This window comes from Acinonyx jubatus, chromosome B4 (genome assembly GCF_027475565.1).
Source record: "Acinonyx jubatus isolate Ajub_Pintada_27869175 chromosome B4, VMU_Ajub_asm_v1.0, whole genome shotgun sequence".
Taxonomy (NCBI): domain Eukaryota; kingdom Metazoa; phylum Chordata; class Mammalia; order Carnivora; family Felidae; genus Acinonyx; species Acinonyx jubatus.
The window spans coordinates 99,595,349-99,614,075 of NC_069387.1; the positions used below are offsets into that span (position 1 = coordinate 99,595,349).

At 35.8% G+C, this 18,727-nt stretch overlaps 1 protein-coding gene across 6 annotated transcripts in view; it reads left to right on the forward strand.

The window, feature by feature from the left end:
• Positions 1 to 18,727, forward strand: part of NAV3 (neuron navigator 3) — a 373,689-nt gene that overhangs the window by 334,120 nt on the left and 20,842 nt on the right. For 5 of the 6 annotated variants that reach the window (XM_027071189.2, XM_027071191.2, XM_027071193.2 and 2 more), the window contains 8 exons: positions 459 to 479; positions 1,165 to 1,337; positions 2,962 to 3,115; positions 4,319 to 4,493; positions 9,170 to 9,267; positions 12,023 to 12,118; positions 12,388 to 12,556; positions 13,833 to 14,068. In XM_027071189.2, the coding sequence (XP_026926990.2) occupies positions 459 to 479; positions 1,165 to 1,337; positions 2,962 to 3,115; positions 4,319 to 4,493; positions 9,170 to 9,267; positions 12,023 to 12,118; positions 12,388 to 12,556; positions 13,833 to 14,068 (1,122 nt within the window). The remainder of the gene's footprint in view (positions 1 to 458; positions 480 to 1,164; positions 1,338 to 2,961; positions 3,116 to 4,318; positions 4,494 to 9,169; positions 9,268 to 12,022; positions 12,119 to 12,387; positions 12,557 to 13,832; positions 14,069 to 18,727) is intronic. The other variant, XM_027071190.2, reaches the window with a different exon arrangement.

The following is an 18,727-nucleotide window of genomic DNA, read 5'->3' on the forward strand; positions in this document are numbered from 1 at the left end:
TCCACAGGGCTTATAGTGTAAATAAAGCTTCGCCTCACGAGAAATGAACTACATGAGTGTCTGCTTTCTATCTTTTTTTTACCAAGAGAATATAGCAGAAACAGAAATGCTTCAACAGAGCACTGCCTTACATTTGCTAGAGATTTAATTTATGATAGCACAAAGCATTTGCTAAAAAAACGGAGAAGATGCTATCACAGCAAAATGTTTAAAAACCACGAAGTAAAGGGTTTCTTTGAATGCCATGAAACAAAGGTCGATTTTTGAAAGAAGTACAACTCTTGATGAAATCCAAAACGTTAAACCATCAGAGGATTTTACTGGAGTGCCTACTATAAATAATGAAAGAAATATATATTTTTTTGTTTAAAAAATGTTTATACAGGTAATATTTTAAAATACTGATCAGCCTTCCTTCCCTTGATTTGTAATTCCACACTCTTTCATGTTTCTGCAAGGTGAACTCTAGAGGAAGTGAGGTGAATATAAACCGTGGACAATTTGGCATGCATCTATAAAAAATACCCTACCTTGGCATGAATGCTATTCATTTTGGCAGTAGGCTTTTTATACCTTTTAAAAACAGATTACCTTGTATGTCTTTTCTTTGTGTCTTTTCATTTTAATCTCAAATTTTCAAGAGAAGAGGTAAAACCACTTTCTGAATAGCGCTGTAGGGGATACCAATTCTGGTTTTGAATAGTACGGGAATTGAAAAATTTGAATAGAAAATCACAATTAATGAAGTGTTAGGTGAATTTGATTTCATTTTGCTTTTTAAGTTTATACTGTCAGCAGGACATGACTTGATTGTAGCGCTAAAGTGGCCATTTAAAACAAATTGCCTTGAAGAGAGAAGCATTGGGAGTGGAGATCCCTTCAAGGTACTTAGTTTTAAATGAGTGCTCTGACAGCCATGCCCTTGACCTTGCACTATTTGAAAAGCCTTCCGTGTTTGCGCTGCGCTGGATTAATATAAGAATAAGACAAACCACAAAACATGGTATCATTTTTTTCTAGAGATACCGTGCTGCAACTCTTAATCCTCTGCTTGTACATACTGACCCCAGGCAGTGGCTAGGATAGCATCTGCAAACTAACGCCCCAAAGCAAAATTTGCCAAGGGCAAATAGACAAGAAAGGTAATTTCTGTCCTCTTTGCAGCTGCGAAGCTCATTCAAACAAGCCTTTGGGAAGAAAAAGTCCACCAAGCCTCCTTCCTCACATTCGGACATTGAAGAGCTTACAGACTCATCCCTTCCAGCATCCCCTAAATTGCCCCATAATGCAGGTGACTGTGGGTCCGCGTCCATGAAGCCCTCACAATCCGCCTCAGCGTAAGTCACTCCGTCGGCAGGATGCTGAAGTATTTTTCAAAAGCAACTTCGGGCCAAGCCCATGTTTGTGTTCTAAATGCAGTCCGGTTGTACTTTCACAGCGGCAACACCATCTGTGCCGATCGTTTTCAGATCTTCCTTAGAACTATGGACAGCATTTGTTTCTCCTTTGCTTTTCACATATTAGAACTGGCATGTTTTTGAAGTTCATTCTCCACTTTTATGAGTCATTTATTCTCACTTCTTTTCACTTGCGTTTGTCCGTGTATCTGTCTCACTGTGCATTCAATGCAGGTCACCCCTTGTCTGGCCACCAAAGAAACGGCAAAATGGCCCTGTGATCTACAAGCATAGATCCCGGTAAAATGACGTGTGATGCATGAAATTTGCAAAGACCCAGATTCTAACCTAAGCAGCGTCTGCTTTTGCTCTTTCTAAAACCACTCACATGCATTTCAATGATAAAAACCTCTGTCTTTCTCTTTTTGAAGTCAAAGCTGTTTTCCTAAAACCAAGCTGTAATCCATTTGTCTTTAATTCCACGAGATAATCTAGCATAGCATTTTTATCGTTGCTATTTGTTATTACAAGAATGAATGAAACCTTTGGATGTAGAACATGTACTCGATGTGGTAATTCCTTGTTTTAGATACTATTTGAATCAAATTTTCTTGACTGTGACTAGCAGAGAACTCTCACGTAGCACAGAGCCACTAGTAGGACCATTTAAGACATTTGTAGATCCTAGATAATTCCATCACGTGTATAGGAAGGAGGAACATAACACTATCATTTTGGTAAGCAACAAACAAAGCAAAAATGTAGTCCTCGCATTTTAAATGGAAGAGATATCAGTTAATATAAAACAAGTTCTTTCACCATATTTCCTGCAAAACTGCCCACAAGACAACAATAACAAAATAATAAGGAAATAATGTATATGACTTTTAGGTAGCCCTCGACTAGCCTGCTTGCATGGGTTGAAACCTGTGATTTAGCTTCATTGGTCCGATCTCCTAAATCAGCTGAGTCTACCAGGAGGGTTGTATAACCCTCCTCCATGAGTTAAATATCCAAAACTAATCTCTCTGATTTATTTTCTACAATATCTATATTGGATTTTCATGGTAACTTGAAGACATTGTTGTGGCAAATAATGTTATTCTTTGGCGGTTTACAAAAAAAAAAGAAAAATAAATCAATGTTTTAAGAATATCATAACTGCTTAAAAAAAAGAATGTTTCATAAGCTGCAAATAGAGATTTAAGTCCCTTGAACAATGGTAGAATGAAATGGTGTCATACTATGACTCCACAGCCCCATGAATATGAGCAACAAGGGAATTTTGAAGATTACTTGGTATTCAGTAATAATGGATTGTTTTTAAAGTTCAGAAAATAGGAAGAAAGGATTAAAGGAAAAAGACAGCTACTGTTTTCAGTTTTGAACCTGTGAATGTGTTGCCGTTTGTAAAACTCTTTCTCCTTCTCTTTAGGTGTTGCTGGTAGCAAATAACTTCTGTAGCTGCTGGATAATATTGCAGCTCAGCCTTAAAAGAAGCACTGCTTTTCCGAATCCTCCGGCTTTCCCCTACCGCTGATTTTGTGTTTGTTTCCTTCTTTAGGATCTGTGAATGCACCGAGGCTGAGGCAGAGATAATTCTGCAGCTGAAGAGCGAGCTCAGAGAAAAGGAATTAAAATTAACAGATATCCGACTGGAGGCCCTCAGCTCTGCTCATCACCTTGACCAGATCCGGGAAGCCATGAACCGGATGCAGGTCAGTGCTGAAACACCTTCAAGGAACAGAGGAGAGATTGAAAATATTGCTTATTTTCCACTCTTGGTTATTATAAAAACAAATCTCACTTTTAAACCCACTGTGGAAACACAGTCTGTTTATTCAGTCTTTGCACCTCATTTCTTAATACTGAATGGAGCATTTTGTCAAATCCAAGGCTGGAATGAGGAGTACAGACTGGCCAGTTGCACTCAAGGGCCATTCAAGACACGTGTACTAGTGATTGGATTCACTTGAGGGCCGAGTTTTTAAAGGAACTACTACAACCCTTGTGTCTACACTTTTCCACGATTTGCCTTTGTGTTGTTTTTTTTCCGTTCTTTTGACATCTGACTTTCAATTACTTTTACCTATTTTCTATTGGGAAAAAAACGTAATGAGGAAACTACAGAAATTTAACACAAGCCTTCTAAATATGCAAAGTAACAGTGGTGTGGAAGGCCATCTGTAAAAGTAAAGCTTTTGTATTTTGGGGAAGCATCTGAAGGCTAATTTCAGAACCAGGCTGGGCTCAGACTAAGTTTTCATTTTATTATTGTAAACCAGTCATCACTCCGTACCACAGTTGACTGAAATAAGAAAAACTCACTGCTGAGCAGATTTATCTGCTACCATATGTATTCATCAAAAGGTTTTTGTTTTCATGAGCTTAGTGCTCCATTTTGAAGGAACAACAACTTTTCAGATGTTGGCTGGAATTCTGCAGTAATGTTAAGTCACCTTATTGATACTGTTTCTGTTTTGCTCTGGTTGTCGACTCTACGTGAGTTCAGACTATTACAAATGACGTTATTTACCTGTGAGATTTAACAATGCATTTAAAATGAGAAATTTTGCAAACTCTTCAAATATATGACTCTTAATTCAAATGGGACCAAGTCCTAGAAGACCCCTCAAATATATGATATATTCAAAAAATACTTATATAAATTCTAAGGGTTAGTGTGTCTATATTCGTGAATACATGAATCTATGTATGTATGTAAGAAACAGAGACTAGGTTAATAATTTACCTTCTTTGGAAGAAAATCCTGTTTTAATAATCTATATTTGTTCACTTAACATATCACCACATGCTTTATTTAATAAACAAAATAATTACCTCTGATGAAAGAGTTGGTGCCATTTTCTCACACAAACTGGCCGGATTTTGTTTTCCTGTATTTTCCGTCTTCACAACAGAATGAAATTGAAATACTGAAGGCCGAAAATGACCGCCTGAAGGCAGAAACTGGTCACGCAGCTAAGCCTGCTCGTCCTCCGTCAGAGTCCTCAAGTAGTTCGTCCTCCTCATCTTCACGCCAGTCACTAGGACTTTCTCTGAACAACCTGAATATCACAGAGTCTGTTACCTCAGGTAATTTTGTGCACACACCTGCCTGAATGAAATCATGCCTATGATTTCATGAGGGGAGAGGGGGCTGGCATTGGAGAATCGTGCCCACCGCTGTTCTTAAACTCACTCTCCTAAACATGTTAGCACTCTGAATTCTCAGAAATAGTCCTATTCTTCTCCTAAAAATGTATTCTACTCTGTTATATTTTTAAAAGAATATGCTCTGTGAAAGAGTGACAGACGTAAGACATAATGGTTTCCATATCATTTTAAAAAATTACTTGTGCTTGAGAAATACTTCCTTGGTGATTACAAACACAATAAAGAAATGATATTCTCAGTGGCGATCGTTAGTATTTATGAATATAATGCTAATAATCCCACACAGTCGTACAGTATTTTAAGTGTACAAAGCCCATTTACGAGTGCATCAGGACCTATTCCTAATTTGACCAGATGATTGTGCATGACGTTACCTGGAGAGAACATAATGCTAGTACATCACAGTTCTATTAAATTTTCAACAAATGTAAAGAATTCACTGGATTCTGTTATTGTGTGCAGCGGTACTAATGATGGAACCAGGGTACAGTTTTACTTCATCACAAATAGAATCATATGACATAATGTTGTCTTCGTATCTGATGAACTATCAGTTATAAAGTATATAGCAGTGAATCATTTTATGTACATAAGATTTAGTTTAGGAAAGAGTTACATGAAGATCTGTGGTAATTGCAAAGCATAGCCACCAGATGACGCTTGGAAACCAATGATATGCATGTTCCTGGGTAACTTTGGATTCCATTATACAACTATATAGTTCTTCCCGGCTTGCCTTAAATTACACTAAAATAGAGATGAAGAAGAGAAACAGAGATACAGCATGCTGATATTGATGAAAATTTGTAATAAGTCATACCTCTTCTAAAAAGTCAGAATGTTAACAATTCTGTTACATCTGCTGTTCATAATGTAAAATGAAGGGCTTAAATATATAACTTGCTTTCTTCTTAGAAGAGGCAAGTGGCAACTAAAAGACAAGTAGGAACTCCCTGAAATTCAGGAAAACACTGTATATAACATTTGGCAGGTATTGAGGGAGGGAAATGAATTCTGAGACTAAGCATCAAGTAAAACCAATGTTAGTAGCCAAGAAGAAACAGAGAGAGGTCAAAATTAAACGAACTTAAAAATCATTCAGCAGAATCAAACTATGGGACTATGGTCGTAACTTGAATGTGTAAATTGTCTGTAAGGTGTCATCATCCACACTCTTCAAAAGATGCCAACAAAGAAAAAAAAAAAACTTTAAATGTATAGATTCTGGTGGCCCTGAGCAAAATCCTATATGTTGTCCGTGATGAGCCTAACAGAGAAGTGAAAGTAGGGTCCACAGCCAAAGGCAGTCAGTGTCTGTGTCCTCGCTGGACTCCTTAAGGAAAGACGAGCAAGGGCTGGTACCTTACACGATGGCTTAATGGCAGGAATTCACTGCTTGTTATGTGATATTGTTTTATCTCATGGAAATACAGTAAAGTTTAAAGGAGGCACAGTTAGTACTAAAGATAGTTTAGAAACAGAAGCCATGTAAAAATGAAACTAAAAATTCATGTTTAGGAAAAACTAAAACTCATAAAGATAAATATAAAATATAATAAATCAAATTTATAATCTCTGTATTCATCAGCCTGAAAATACTCATGTCCGTGAATCAGAATTTGGGGCAAATGTTTTGAGGGGGTTTCAAAGATGTACTTTTTAAGTATACATTTTATCTTTAGTTCTATATTATTTTATTTCTTTAATCATTTTTCATTAGTGATAATTGTATCTGAATTAAAAAAAACATTAAATCACATGACTAGGATACTGTTTTCATTGTCCTCACTCTTGTGTAGTGGATTCAGAATTGGAAATCAAAAATGCCTTTATGCTGTGGCTTTTTAACAAAAAAAAAATTTCTAGGCTTCATGATTAATTTTTTTTTAAAAAGGAGAGAAGTAGGCAGGAGAGTGGATAATTGACAAACTTTCATTTCCTGAAATATAACTACACATTCCATACATCTAGTAAAGACATAAATTTGAAAAGACTTCATTTTTTTTTGTCATAACTTCATTGGATTGTAACCAAAATGGCAGATCTTTTTATTTTTCCTTAAAATATTGACAGAGAACCATAACTTATTTTCCATTAAGGAAACCCCACAGAGAACCCTTACCTCAAATTTGCTGGTTTTCATTTTTTTCTTGGAGTTGTTTCTTCAGGTGATCATCCTATTGATATGGTGAGGACAGGAGGGGACACGGAGTGAGTCAGGATGTACTCCTCCCACTGTGTGGAGAAGGGATTACAGTAAACACCTGCACAAAGTGAATAGTGGTTACAACAGCTGGCGGTATTAAACACTGGGGAGAAAGTGTTGTAAAAGCATTATCTCTTATGGTCTCAGTAACCCTATGAAGTAAGGGCTGTTTGAGCCCCATTTTACAGATGAGGAAACCAACACTTAGGAAAGAAACTATAATGATTTGTTCGAGATCATGCAACTAGTAAGATGTAGAGTTAATATTTGAACCCAGGTCTGGATGAATCCAGCATCTGATCTTTTAACTCCCATACTCTTTTCCTTTAAGTAGCCGTATGAGAAGCCAAGGACAGTCATTCATTCATTTACTGGTAGACATGTACGTCACTGCCTTCAGGAAGAATTTCACAGTTCTGGCAGTTTTTAAGAGTGAGCATAAAGTGAAATGAGAAACTTGCTCCAAGACAAACTTGGGCAGAGAAGTAGATCAGAAATCAGATTAAATACCTTGATGTGGAGTACTAGGCCACTCATGATCTGGCCCTTAGCTACCTCCACATCATTCCATACTAGTCCCCCCAACCCCTTGATCTCCACCCTCCTACCACCCAAACCCTTGAACACACATAGCTCTTTCATCAAGGGTTTTGCATTTGTTCTTGTTTTCTGGACCTCTTTTCCTTGGTCTTTACTTGCGTAGCACTTCTCAGCCACCTGGTCTCATCTCCAAATACCACCTCCCCATGGAAGCCTTCTAGGATGCCCTATCTGTGTAGAGCAGCCTCCCTTCAGTTACTCTATTTCACTGCCTCATGCCTTTATTTCTGGCACTTAACACATGCCGAAAGAGCAAGAAATTCATTTTCCTTCTTACCTTTTCACCTGAATGGGTATTCCTTCCCAATACCCAGCACAGTTCCTGGTATCTTTTAGGCTTAAGAAGTATTTTTGAATATTTATGAACATTTAGAACTAATTGAGCAAAGTACTAAAGAGATAGATAATTTGGTCATGGGATACCAGAAATTTACATGCATGCAGCCAACATAAGCCACTCTAAACTTCTAAGAAAAAGAGCAAGAAGATTAAATGACACTTAAAAAAGGGTTTTATTTTTGACTGAGATAAGCAAAAAAGTAAGAGATTGTGAGGATGTTGATCTGGCAAAAGAATTGAATTTCCAGTAGGGAGATTGTCTTTGATATTTTAAAAAATTTTGGCAAAAATATCCATTTTACTCAAAATCTGTGGATGTTTTTATTGTTATGATCTTAAGGCATTTTTTTACTCTTTCCTTTGTGAAATGACATATTCTTAATTATTAAGATAATAGAACCATTCTATTTTCAAAAACTATTTGATTAAATTATTGTTTCTCTGCGAGTACATTCACATCCTTTTCTCTATAAATTTAGTCACAGTAATTGACTCCCCTTGTCACCAGGCTCATGTGCTCTTTAGCACATAACTGAGTTCCTTTTTGCACAAAGCACTATCTTCATATTAAACATGGCTCTATAATAACATTATCCTCAAAGCCATATTAAATGTGGCTCTATAGTAACATATATGTGGGATAGTTGACATTAATAATTATCCAAATTGGATGTTAATCTCATATGGTATAGTTTGAAAATTAATCTTCAATTATATTTAAAGGCTGGTGCTTGCAGGTTAGCTAGCTTTATCAGGCTTCTGTAAGTCTTAGCTGATTACTAGAAATACTGTTTTGGTTTTAAAACCATAAGCATAAAGGGTACAGGAGAGTGATAATTAATATACTTCTATAGGGAAGTATAATGCTGTGGTTGAAATTCAGTAACAGTACCTAATAATTATAGATATAAGGTAAGCAGTAACATAGCTGGATATGTGCCAAATGCTTAGCACTAATTTTAGTTGACACCCAATCTCAGCACCTTAGCTTTCATAAATTACATGGGTATTGAGCTTGGATATTTTAGGTTGGATAGAAAAACCAAATGGCTTTTCAGTGTGTCACAGTTTCAATGATGGTAACTGAATATTACCCAGGTATTACTCAGACGTGTGTGCAATAGGAAAAGAGACCCTTCATTTCCCCATCTGAGGGCAATGGCCCAGCATGTGAGTGAAGATCTTTGGAAGCAGAAATAAATTCCTAGACTGAACCTTCAGCCCAACCACGGTAATTCATCTTCTTGAAAGCTGAGATTTTTCAAACCAGTTAGGCTAGAATGGGAAGCAAAAAGGCCATATATTCCTACTGATAGATATAAAACTGTGAGGGAGAAAACAATGATAGTAACAATTCCAAGCTAATATGACTCTATTGTGTGTGTGTGTGTGTGTGTGTGTGTGCACGCGCGCGCACACGTGTTTACTTACTTCTTTGAAAATTTGGTAGATATTTTGCTCGACGATGCTGGTGATACAACTGGACACAAAGATGGCCGCAGTGTGAAAATTATAGTCTCCATAAGCAAGGGCTACGGCCGAGCAAAGGTATGTTTTTAATCTTAAATTCTAAATATTCCTAAAGGATGAACATGACCATGAATCAAATGTATCTTATATTGGATATTTGTCCTGGTAAATATGCTATCAGCAGTGTGTATCTTGTCATTCACTTAATATGTCATAAAAGCATGAAAGTTAGGGACCCAAAAGAAATTACATCATTATATAGGGAGAAATATGTCTCAATATCTCATGTTTATTCACTGATGACAATAGTGATTGTCAACCACTCTCATTTCTATCACTTCAGAAAAGAATCATTATTTTCTTTGACATAAACATCTTGTCTAACATTCTTTTGGTGTCATCTGTAAAATACAGGGGATATTTATGATGTGTAGTAACACGTTGCCAGGGTTGTCAATATAGTTTTTGTACAAAGAAGAGACTATATGCTAGATGAATATTCTAGACACTAGAAAGATGTATTTAATGAACTTAGTATGAAAATTCTATTGATGCTACCTATGTGTCATTTATAAGCAAAGTCTTAGAAGATAAGGCAAATATTTTAATTTTTCTGGAATCAATTATTGCTATCAAATTGACAATGTCCTTGTGACTCAAGTCTTTTTTGAAAACTATAAATATTATTTCAAGTTGAGTTTGTAGTCGAGTGGCCAAGAATACAAATCTGCAAGTATCTGAATTTGTTCCCATCAAACAGAAAAACAGAAAAGTCCTTTGGAATTTTAAAATAGTTGAAATATTGAAGTTTAAAAAGTAAGATAGCACTTGTGAATTTTTACACTGAGAAAATATTCCAAGAATTCCAATGCCATAAACTTTCTTCTTGAGCTGTAGATTTTTGCTTGATTTTCCCAAGTGGGTCTTCATGTGAAAGATTCTAATAGTCTCAGTGAAGCTTAAGCTATCTCTAATTTGAAAGCAGCTACTTACAAAGCATTGTATGAACACATTTGTTTTGACTGGGTTATAATACTACTAGAAAGCAAGTTTTCCATTTTAACATAATTCTAAACGGCAATGTTTTTGAACATTGAAAGGAACTGTTTTAGTCTTCTTGGGCTGCCATAACAAAATACCATAGACTGGCTGTATTACAGATCAAAAATTTATTTTCACACCATGGTAAAGTCCAAGACCAAGGGGCTAGCTAATTTGGTTTCTAGTGAGGACTCTTTTATTGCGTTGCAGATAGCCATCTCTCAATATGTCTTCACATGTCTTTTCCTCAGTGTGTGTACTTGGGGAGGGGGAAAGTTGGGTGTCTCCCTCTCCCCACCCCCGCCACTTATGAGGTCACTAATGCCATCATGAGAGCGCCATTCTACTGACTTAACCTGATTACCTCCTAACGGCTTCATTTCCAAATATCACACAGGATTGTGTCTTTAACATGTGGATTTGGGAAAGACACAAACACTCAGTCCATAAGAGTAGTAAAAAAAAAAAAAATCACAATGGTTTGTTGTGAATTTCTTAACCTTTTCTGAAAAAGGTATTGACTTCTAACTTGGATTATATCTAAATAGTGGTAATAATCATTTACCCTTATAGAGGCAAATGTTATAGATGAAGAAATCAAGGCTTCTTGATGAGATGGCTAGGTGACTTACCTAAAGTCACATTTCTTAAGTGAGGTGGTAGATATTGTGCATTGTAGAATCCTTATCTTCTAATATCTGATTCAGTTGTTATTCTACCACCTCTTGAGGATAATACAGTCGGTGACTAGAACCAAGATTATAACATAGCAACTAGCTAATTATATCTACTGGAGTCATGATCACTATTTTATGTAACCATTTCCAGTCATCATAAAAGAGGCCCCACTCAGACTATAAATCTCGAATTGTTTATTTGTCCAATATATGTAAAAAGTCCTCAAAATCCCATCCCACAAAAAAAGATAATAGGGGCACCTGGGTGGCTCAGTCAATTGAGTGTCCAACTTAGGCTCAGGTCACGATCTCACCGTCTGTGAGTTTGAGCCCCGCATCGGGCTCTGTGCTGACAGCTCACAGCCTGGAGCCTGCTTTGGATTCTGTGTCTCCCTTTCTCTCTGCCCCTCCCCTGCTCGTGTTCTGTCTCTCTCTCTGTCAAAAATAAATACACATTACAAATTTTTTTTCAAAAGAAGATACTAAATTTGGGACCATTCTTTGCTCGATAAAATGGCTCCTGTAGGATTCCCTGACATGTTCTTGTAGTAAATTTTTTGATAAATTCAAAGTGGAAACTGTTTTTGTAAATATGTGAAGGCCATGCTACTGTGGATAACTTAGTTTTAAAAGCTGGATTTGATATCATCTAAATCAATACATGAAAACAACCTGAATTTTAGACTTAACAAAGATCAGGCCACAAAATTAGTAGGAGGAAGTTGTAGGTCTCATGTGAAATAGTTCTCTTGCCTCTCGATCACCATTTCCCTTCTACCAAGCTGCATCTACTCAAGAAGGCACCCGCTGCATTAAAGCAAAAGACTATTTTCCCTATTACCAAACAGGTCATGAATTAGTTTTCCATACCACTTCATCTCATCTCTTTCTTTCTTGTTTTTGTTACTATTGATGTTACCTTGTTTGTTTGTTTAGTTAGTTTGTTGGGGTGTGTTTTATTTTATATAATATACCATGCAGGTCTGTTACAATAAGACCTATAGGCTTAATAAACATTTTAGTCCTTAGTAGTAGTACATTAATATGTTTTAGTAGGAAATGTAGTAATAAGACATATGACTGGGTTTTATTGGGTTCTCTTTGTTCTTATTTAGGATCAGAAGTCTCAGGCCTATTTGATAGGATCCATTGGTGTTAGTGGAAAAACCAAGTGGGATGTCTTAGATGGTGTAATCAGACGTCTCTTTAAGGTAAGTTGTACAAAATTTCCTGATACTAAGTTTCACATATGTTTTATTTTACATGCTTTCCTTAGCTTTAATAACGTGGACTTTGCTTTTCCTACCTCCCTTTCAAATAGTAAGGAAAGCTTTCTCGTTGTGCTGTGTGATATTAATAATTCTTTTATTGCCCATTTCAAAAATCTTGACAGCTAGCTTCATATCCCCAGGAGTTTTGTATTTGTAGTAGATGAGTTGAATCTCTGTTTTGACTTCCTTTTTTGTGTGTATCATTTTAGGAATATGTGTTCCGAATTGATACATCCACTAGCCTTGGTCTGAGCTCGGACTGCATTGCTAGCTACTGTGTAGGAGATTTAATTAGATCCCATAGCCTAGAAGTGCCTGAACTGCTGCCTTGTGGATATCTTGTTGGAGATAATAACGTCATTACTGTGAACCTGAAAGGTAAAAAGAAAAATGAAAAGAAAAACACAACTGTATCTTTTAGCCAACATTTCTTTCTCCTTCCTTCCTTCCTTCCTTCCTTTCTTTCCTTTCTTTCTTTCTTTCTTTCTTTCTTTCTTTCTTTCTTTCTTTCTTTCTTTCTTCCTCTTTGTTTGCAATTTCACTTCAAGTTTTCGTTACTTGAAAGCTCTCTTAACCACATCAATGGTTTTAATATGATACAAGACATACTTATTTTTAAAACCCTAAAATCTTACTAAAACACTAAAACCCTATTAAAAACACCAAAATTGAAGTAAATGAAATTCTTTGAGTTCTGGGATGTGAAATTTTGAAGATTCTCTAAGACTCAAGAAGAGGAATGTGATGAGGGAATTTCAAATTTCTAGGTTTTCTCCAGTACCATCTTTCATTTAGGGAGGATTCAAATAATTCATTGCATATCCCAAAGTAATATATTCATCACTGTATCTTTGATTTTAAAATATGTGTGTGTACCCAATAAATACCCACTGGGGATAGAGAATAGATGTTAAGAATCGGGGATGAGAAATTCTGTTTGCTTTGGATGATGTGATTAATTATAGGCAAATGGAATATCTAAAGTATACTTGTCTCCATAATTCCTTGCTCATATATGTTAAAGAGCCAGAGCACATCTACATAAACTGGATTAATAGAGGAATTTGCCAATATTTGATTTTGTGATTAAGGTGCTTGGGTTAGTAAAAGGAGATACTGTTGCTCTGCTTCTTAATTCCTTGCCAAATATCACAATTTCTATTCTTCAAAAGCTTAAGTGGTTGTACAGCTAGGATTTGTAATGAGAGATAGGAGAAAACAAAGAGAAGGGAAAAATAGAAAGAAAAGGGAAGAATGTACACATATGCTTTAATATTTACATTTATTCTTAACAAAACTATCACCTTCAAAGGCAAGGAAAATATTATGATAGAAATGATAGTAATTCTTCCATTTCTGTCTGGAAACCTACTTGGGAAACATGAAGTAGACAATAGAGCTAAGCCTGAACCAAAGGAAACAGCTAACTTTCTTTGGGATGTTCACTCTGCCTTATTACTGATGTGTTTGTTTGTTTGTTTATGGGGGGGGGGCGCTAAAATAGCAGCACATGGTTGTGAGATAGAAATATCAAGGAAAGAATTTTACAAGGCCTGCATCCCTGAAACTAATAACTCTGTTGTCAGCACTGTATTTTAAATCCCAGCTTATGTAGAACAATAAGGCATGCTATTCCCTTTGTTTCTTCCTTCAGGGGTAGAAGAAAACAGTTTGGACAGTTTTGTTTTTGATACACTGATTCCTAAACCAATTACCCAAAGGTACTTTAACTTGTTGATGGAGCATCACAGAATTATACTCTCGGGACCTAGTGGTACTGGAAAGACCTATTTAGCAAACAAACTTGCTGAATATGTAATAACCAAATCTGGAAGGAAAAAAACAGAGGATGCAATTGCCATTTTTAATGTGGACCACAAGTCAAGTAAGGTAAGTCACAAACTCCTAAGAGAACTGTCATTGCTTACTTATGGATTTAAGTGTCTTAAGCAATTAAGCTATAAGATTGTGTGAGACCCATTACCCAATTTGAACATGGAGACATATCTATCTCTGACTAAAACTGAAATCTGATGGATGACGTCACCCTGTTTCATGAATTTGAGCAAGACTGATACTCAGTAGCATTCACTTATCAGGCAACTTCACAAGCATTGGGAATATACAGAAGAAAATGATGGTCTCTATTGTCCAATTTCTCTTAGCCATCCATTTAAGAGGTGTTGGAGTAGAAAGAGATCCATGCAGAGTTCTATAGAAGCAAGAGGGAAGAATAACTCTTCTGTAAGAATTAGAGCTTTATAAAAAGTTAACTTGACCTGTATCTTAACAAATAGGTGGGGATAAACTGGGGTATTATAACAAAGGGGATATGGGTATGATTAGAATAGTCTAAGCAGAAATTCTGGGAACAGCAATTTGCTTACATTATATTTCTATTAGAATTTCTGCTTAGGAACCTTAGGAAATTGAACGATATTTCATGTTGCCATCAACTAAGTTCTAATGTACCATAATAATCAGCTTGAACACTCTCAGCTATTAAATAGGCATGAGGAAGCTATAAAACCTAGCCAGTAATTTCATATATTATGAATAGAATAAGGAATTCTAAACAGAAAATTGTTAATGTTTAACATATTCCTGACATTATAATATTTTTGCCTGTAATAATTAATTACTTCCTAATCAATTTAACCTAAGCATCTCTTAGGAAACTGTATCTGTTATAAGCAATAACTTGATGGAATCCACATGATATTGGGTCATGTTATTTTTCCAAAGATAATCTGGTTAGATGATCCAAACTGACCCAGTCTCTCAGAAGCTTCAGCCCTACAATTTTTCAGAAATAAACACACGAAAGCAACCCAAACCCACTGGATTCTTGAAATAAACCAGACGTATAGCTTAGTAAACAAAACATTCTTAATGGTATGAATAGCTATATACTAACAAACTGGACAACCTAAGAGAAATGGAAAAGCTTTTAGAAACATACAACTTGCTACAACTGAACCAGGAAGAAATGGCAAATCTGAATAGACCAATTACTAGTAAAGGGATTGAATCAATCATCAAAAATCTCCCAAAGAAGAAAAGCTTAGGACCAGATGACTTCACATGTGAATTTTATCAATCATTTAAAGAACACCAATACAAACTCTGCTGAAAATCTGAAGATGAGGGAACATTCCAGAACTCATTCTATGAGGCCAGCATTATCCTGACACCACTAGAAAAGAAAACTACAGGCAATATCCCTGATGAATATAAATGTAAAAATTCTCAATAAAAATACTGGCAAATCAGGGGCGCCTGGGTGGCTCATTCAGCTGAGCGTCCAGCTCTTGGTTTCAGCTCAGGTCATGATCTCACAATTTATGAGTTCGAGCCTCCTGTCGGGCTCTGCACTGATAGTGCAGAGCCTGCTTGGAATTACCTTTCTCTCCCTCTCTCTCTGCCTCTCCCCTTTTTCTCTCTCTCACAAAATAAATAAATAAACTTAAAAAAATACTAGCAAATCAAATTCAGTAGCACCTTAAAAGGATTATTCACCATGATCCAATGGGATTTATACCTAGGATACAAAGATAGTTCAGCATATAGAAATTAATTAATGTGATGTGTCACATTCATGGAATGAAAGAGAACAGATCATATGATCATCTCAATAGATGCAAAGAAAGCATATGACAAAGTACAACATCCATTCATGATAAAAACTTTTAAAAAATTAGGCATCAAAGAAAAACATCTTAACATAATAAAGGCCATACAGACAAGCCAATGGTTAACCTCATACTCAGTGGTAAAATTTGAAAGCTTTTCCTTTAAGATCAAGACCAAGACAAAGATGCCCACCCTCATCACTTCTATTTCACATAGTATGAGATATCCTAGCTAGAACAATTAGGCAAAAAAAGAAGGGGAAGAATAAAAGGTGTCAGAATTGGAAAGGAAGAAGTAAAATCATCTCTATGTGCAGGTGACATTTTATATATAGAAAATCCTAAAGACACACAAAAAAACTGTTAGATCTAATCAATGAATTTAATGGTTGCAAGATATAAAATTAACACACAGAAATCAGTTATGTTTCTATATGCTAACAATGGATTTTCGGAAAAAGAAAGAAAGAAGTTGATCTCATTTATATTAGCATCAAAAACAATAAAATACTTAGAAATAACTTTAAGGAGATAAAATATCTCTGCTCTGAGAACTACAATGCATTGATGAAAGAAATTGAAGAAGACACAAATAAATGGATAGGTATCTCATGTTCATAGATTAGAAGAATTAGTATTATTAAGGTATCAATAGTAGCATAAGCCATTATAGATTCAATGTAATCTCTATCAAGATTCGAATGCATTTTTTATAGAAGTCAAAAAAAAAAAAAAACCACTCATAAAATGTATATGGAACCACAAAAGACTCTGAATAGCCAAAGAAATCCTGAGAAAGAAAAACAAAGCAGGAGCCATCACACTTCCTAATTTCATCTCTACTCTATAGTCATTAAAACAGTATGGAACTGGCACGGCAACTGTAGAATTGACAGACACAATGAAACAGAATCAAAAGCCTGAAAATAAATCCAAGCATATACCATTATCTAATGCTGGATAAGGGAACCAAGAATACTCAATGGAGAAAAGACAGTTTCTGCAGTAAATGGTGCTGGGATAATTAGATATTCACATGCAAAAGAATGAAACTGGGCACATATTTACATTACTCACAAAATTAACTTGCAGTGCATTAAAGATATAAAAGTAAGACCTGAAACCATGAAACTCCTGGAAGAAAACATAGAAATAAAGCTCCTTAACATGGATCTTGATAATGATTTTTTGGTTAAGACACCTAAAGTACAAGCAACAAAATAAAAAAATAAACAAGTGGCATTATATCAAGCTCAAAACGTCTGTACAGCAAAAGAAACAAAGTGAAAAGGCAACCTACAGAATGGGAGAAAATGTTTACAAACCATCTATATCTGATAAGGGCTTAATATCCAAAATATGGAAAAAACTCATACAACTCAATAGCAACAAAACATTTGACCCAATTAAAAAGAGGACAAGGGACCTGAATGGATATTCTCCATAAAAGATATACAAAAGGCCAACAGGTACATGAAAAGATGCCCAATATCACTAACTGCTAGGGAAATGAAAATTAAAACCACAAAAAGGTATCACCTCATGCCTGTTAGAATGGACATCATCAGAAAGACAAGACGTGATAAATACTAGTGTGGAAGTAGAGAAAAGGGAACCCTTGTACACTCCTGGTGGGATTGTTAATTGGTATAGTCACTATGGAAAATAGTACAGAGGATCCTCAAAAAGTTAAAAATACTGCCATATGATCCAGCAGCTCCACTTCTGGGAATATATGCAAAGGAAATGAAAACACCAACTCAGAAACGTATCTGCACCTTCCCATGTCCATAGCAGCATTATTTACAATAGCCAAGACATGAAAACAACTCAAGTGTCCATGGAAGGATAGATGGATTTAAAAAATGGTATATTTGATGGAATTCTAATAATATAATGGAATATTATTCATCCATAAAAAAAATGAAGAAATCCTACCATTTGCTACAACATAGATGGACCCTGAAGTCACTATGCTAAGTGAAATAAGTCAGAGAAAGACAAATATGTATGATCTCACTTATATGTGGAATCTCAAAACAAAGCAAAAAAAATTACCTGAGGTAGAGTATGGAGAGATGGAAATTGTAGGAAAATGGTTAAAAGGTACAAACTTCCACTTACAGGGTAAATAAATACTAGTGTTGTTATATACAACATGATGACCACAGCTAACCCTGCTGTATGATATATAGGAGAGTTGTTAAGGGAGTAAATTCTAAGAATTCTCATCACAAGAAAAATTTTGTTCTTTTTTTCTTTTCTTTTTATCAGATCTATCTGAGAAGGTGAATGTTAGCTGAACCTGTTGTAATCATTTTACAATATGTATAAACCAAAACATCATGCTATTCATCTTAAACTTATACAGTGATGTCTGTTAATTCTTTCTCAACAAAAATGTTATTAACGAAGTAGTTTTTTAAGTCCCTATCACTGACCACCTGTGGAATATACAGCAGATTGTTGAATTTCCTTTGCCATGGTTTTCCCAACTGTAATATGGTCATGGCAAAAGCTAAGTGTCTGTGTGTCTGTGTGTGTGAGAGAAAAAGGGAGAGAAAGAGGGGAGCAAGGAGAGAGAGAGTGGAGGGAAGGGAGACGGGGGGGTAAGGGAGAAAAGGATCGAGAGAGCAGGGGAGGGACAAAAGGAAGAAGAGAGAGAGAAATAACAGTACAGGTAGCAAACACAATCAGTATAAGGGTTGCCTGCAGTTATTAATTATATAATTATATAATTATATACAGACCCATACAGACACCAGCCCCCAAATACACACATAGACCTTTGTTGAAAATTATCTTGTATGTACTTTTCACAGAGAACAGTGATGTACATAAAACATGCTGGGATCTCTTAAAGTTAAATAAACGTTATAGCACATGAATTCTGAACAATTCCTTGGAACTCAGCACC